The sequence below is a fragment of the Pundamilia nyererei genome, unplaced genomic scaffold, assembly GCF_000239375.1.
Source record: "Pundamilia nyererei isolate P.nyererei 1_Seehausen unplaced genomic scaffold, PunNye1.0 scaffold00248, whole genome shotgun sequence".
NCBI classification, from domain to species: Eukaryota; Metazoa; Chordata; class Actinopteri; order Cichliformes; family Cichlidae; genus Pundamilia; species Pundamilia nyererei.
This window is the reverse complement of record NW_005187649.1, coordinates 456899-461052: the sequence shown is the minus strand read 5'-3', so window position 1 is coordinate 461052 and position 4154 is coordinate 456899. Positions and strand designations below refer to the sequence as shown.

The 4154-nt window shown below is 37.4% G+C and overlaps 1 protein-coding gene across 1 annotated transcript in view; it reads right to left on the bottom strand.

Moving 5' to 3' along the window:
- acbd4 (acyl-CoA binding domain containing 4) overlaps positions 1-4075 on the bottom strand; it is an 11290-nt gene extending 7215 nt beyond the window's left edge. Inside the window, exons 1-3 of the mRNA XM_013915029.1 lie at positions 4056-4075; positions 2957-3075; positions 764-884 (exon numbers count right to left, since the gene is read on the bottom strand). Of these exons, the coding sequence (XP_013770483.1) occupies positions 764-884; positions 2957-3075; positions 4056-4075 (260 nt within the window). The remainder of the gene's footprint in view (positions 1-763; positions 885-2956; positions 3076-4055) is intronic.
- Positions 4076-4154: the final 79 nt, after the last annotated feature.

Genomic DNA, 4154 nt, shown 5'->3' with positions numbered 1-4154 from the left:
AATACAGACATCATGCCTTTGTTCTATAATGCAACATTTGCCCACTCACTATGATTGTGGGCAATTTACAGAAAAAACTCACTTGATTAAAACTGTTAAATCAGAATATCAATCACACAGTAGCTCATATTGGCTCATGATCTAGCAGAACTCAAATTCTATTGCCCATAAAATGACAAATGTGACCTTGACCTTGAGCAAAACTTTACAGCCACAGAATGACTTTTGTTAAAGTGATTCAGATCGACTTGTTTCAGATAGTTTAACAACACTGACTTTTGTTGATTTGGTCTGAGCTTGCCTGGCAGTGATATCTGGTAAAGCAGATTAAAATGTTTACAAATAAACAAATCATTAATGTATAATCAATGCATAACCATCAAAGTGAAATGACCTGATTTATTTATTTATTTATTTGCATCATTTTCATGATGCGTCTACCAAGAAGTCATTGATTTGTTGTTAAAGTGGGTCCAAATATTTGAAAGGTGCTTAATACAGATAATATAGATTTTAATTAAAAAGAAAAGCTGGTGGATGGAAAATTCGGGTTTTATATCACTGACCCATTTATACTGTTTAAATAGTAATTCCTTAAAAATTAAATGAAATATTATAATATTTGATATTTTTTGTGGTCGGCAATAACGATTAATATTAAAACAGAAAATTTCAAAATTAAATTTTCACTTTCTTAATTAACTGACACAAAATATTGAATTACTGAATTTTTTGGCATGCACATGTGTATACACACACCCACCATTTGTAGCGGCCCACTGGGTCCCAGAAGCCAGGCCGAGGCACTGTACAGGGACCACACACTGCTTGCTTGTACAGACTGTAGAAGCGCAGCATGACCTTATAGGAAGGCCGGTAGGAGCCTACAAAACAGCACAACTATTTGTCAGGTTTATTTCTCCACTCATCAGGACTGGACACCAAACTATACTACATCAATTTATAATCAAGGTCCATTTAAAAAAATACAGCCCTTTTTTATGTGCAGCAATACATACAAAATAGAAAGAAAATGGAGAAATGATAAATACTCTTTGTTAAAATCACTGGTTATCCAGCAGGTAGTACAGACATGTACTACCTGCTGGATATCAGATCATATAATGCAATATGAAGTGATTCCATTCTCTACCCGATTTTTGAATCTGACATCTAATTCTGCTGCATCCTGAGTTTCCTTGTTCCGAGTACTGACATCCTTTTCTTGAGTGTAATCAAATATTTCTTCTGGAGACTTCTTCAGTTCCATTTGTTTGGTCTGGTTGGCAAAGCTTCTAGGATGAGAGGTGAAACGTCTTCAAGGAAACTTAAACAAGTCCAGACACTTTTCTTTCCAAGCTCCTCAGATTGTAGGAATTGCCTAATAATTGATGCTTCAATTTTAAATATGATCAACCTAACTCTATTAATCGGCCACTTGCCTTCCAACTGGCAGTAGTTAAAAAGCGATTACTTGATCCAGCTGCCAGCCTTCCTTTATCTCAAAAATTCTTGAATGTAGTTGTAAAACACCTAACTTATTTACAGAGGAATGATTTATTAATTTATTAAGTTTCAGACAGGTTTCAAAGCTCATCACAGCACAGAAACAGCTTAGTGACGGTAACAAATGATCTTATAAGTTCTGAAAGTGGACTCTGTGTGTTTGTTCTGCTAGAGCACAGTGCAGCGTTAAGTAATGCTGATGACAATATTTTATTACAGCAATCAGAGAATGCTGTTGGTACTAAAGGTACTGCGCTGCATTAACGAACTCAAATTAGTTCATGTAAATGGAGAGTCCTCTTCAAGCACTAAGATTAATTATGGAGTTCCACAGGGTTCAGTGCTAGAACTAATTCTGTTTACTTATGCATGTTTCCCATAGGTAGTTTTATTAGAAGGCATTGCAAACATGTTCAATGCTATGCAGATAGCAGTTTTATCTGTCCATGAAGCCAGATAACACAAAGCAATTAGTTAAACTACGGGAATGTCTTAAACACAAGGACTTGGATGACCTCTAATTTTCTGCTTCTAAATTCAGATAAAATTGAGGTTATTGTACTCGGCCCTAAAACTCTTAGAAATATGGTATCTAAGCAGATTCTTACTCTGGATGGCATTACCACGAACACTGTGAGGAACCTTGGAGTCTTTTTTTTAACAGGACATGTCCTTCAACGCACATATTAAACAAATATGTAGGACTGCTTTCTTCCATTTGTGCAACATCTCTAAAGTTAGAAATATCCTGTCAAAATGATAATAAAGAATTAGTTCATGCATTTATTACTTCTAGGCTGGACTATCACCACATTCACGTCACTTATTCACGAGGAGTCACCAAGGCAGGTGGACATGAGGGGGAGGGAATTTGAAAAGACATTTAAGGAAATATTTAGTCAACTTGTATGCAAAATGTGTTCAACTGAATTTTACAGAATGAACACTGTCCTCCCCCGTGTAATTAATTCTATTATACCGTGTTAAGAGCGGCACTAAGTGTAGTTCATATAATAAATACTATCTCAAAAAATGATTTACTATCAAAAATTCATCCAATAGTGAATCCATTTGAAACTTTTGCAAAATTGTAAGCTTTTTAAACTGGTGCTGTGAAACTTTTTTCTTTTAAATGAGCGCAGGTGAAACTATTTATGAGAATTTTTTGGGAAAATGAGAAATACTGAGAGTATGACAAAAAAGATGCACACGACAAATATGAAACTCGGCTAAATCTCTACTGAGCACGTGCTCTGTGGAGGCAGGACACTCGGAATTCTCCTTTTGGATCTCTAGTCAAGGATCTTGGATCATGTGTTTCTGGTACAGTTCATTCCTACAAATAAAATACCTACATATATGCTATTGTAACAATAGTAACACAATATATGTGATTGCTCAACAGTCCTCAATTACGTGGAACCAGCAATGACTGAAAGATTCCATGTACCGTTTTTGGGGAGTTTTTGGATGACATCCACTGCAGCCTGAAAGCGTTTCTGGTGATCAACCACAGGCTCTATCATGGCTGGGACTGGTATGACACAGGAAGCATGAGTGGAGCTGTAGCTGAGGGAGAATATGTACACAGATGTGGAAGTAAAAGTATAAGGAAAAATAAGTTATGAGAGTGAGTCAAATCCAATATTAACAAAATATACCGTAAGTCAAATTAATCTGTGACTCTCTGGGCGTTTTTTATTTTGGGGGGTAAATTAATTCAGTTACTAATAGGTAATTAGGTCATAATTAATTAATGCTGGCTATTAATGTAATGTTTATATTTGCCTTGACCCCTTAGCACGAGTGAACACTAGTCACTGATTATAATCACAATGCCCCCTCTCTGCTCCGATGGTTATTGGAATAAAGTATTGTTACTCATACAATGCGCAAAATCACTGATGAGAGCACTGACAGGACCAGTGGTGAAATGCACTTGTACTTTATTTAAGTTTAAAGTTTACATGTGTCACTCGTAACTTAGTAACTACTTTTAATGCTGTTTCACTTGGTAATGCATTTGCTGGAATTTTCTGATGAATATCAAATTCGTTTGATATGTAGACAGCGATATACAGTGCTGCTACAGTGAACTTTGGCTGCAAGCGAGCTTAGTATGAGTTAGCTGTCTTACCTTACTGACTACGTCCTGCCGCTGTCCATGATCACACCGGAGAAAGACAGCTCGGCAACCTCGGCCAAAAGACTGGCAGAGCTGGCAACAAGACGAAGCTTGCTATATCTTGGTCTACGCTGACGGTAACGTTTGTTCACAAAACTGCTCACTAGCCACCTGCCACAGGGCTGACCTACCGTCAACTGCAGCTACTCACCAGTCTGCGCTTTACACAAATGACTTCCGTGTCAAAGCACGTGACAATGAGGGCGTCCTCTCTTCCTACTGCCTGGTAGCTCCATACTGATTATGGGCATACTGGACATCCTTTGTCCAATAGATCCACTATCCCTCCACTTCACTAAACCATGCCTCTCTAAATTTGTATCCAAACCGCGGAAATCCAACCTGAGCTATCCCAGTGACATACCTGTTTCTTTTCTTGTCCATCCTGCTCACTCTCAATGAAAATCTCTGCTTCCACCCCTTTTTTACCACCATCATCTCCGATAATAATATAGTAATAATA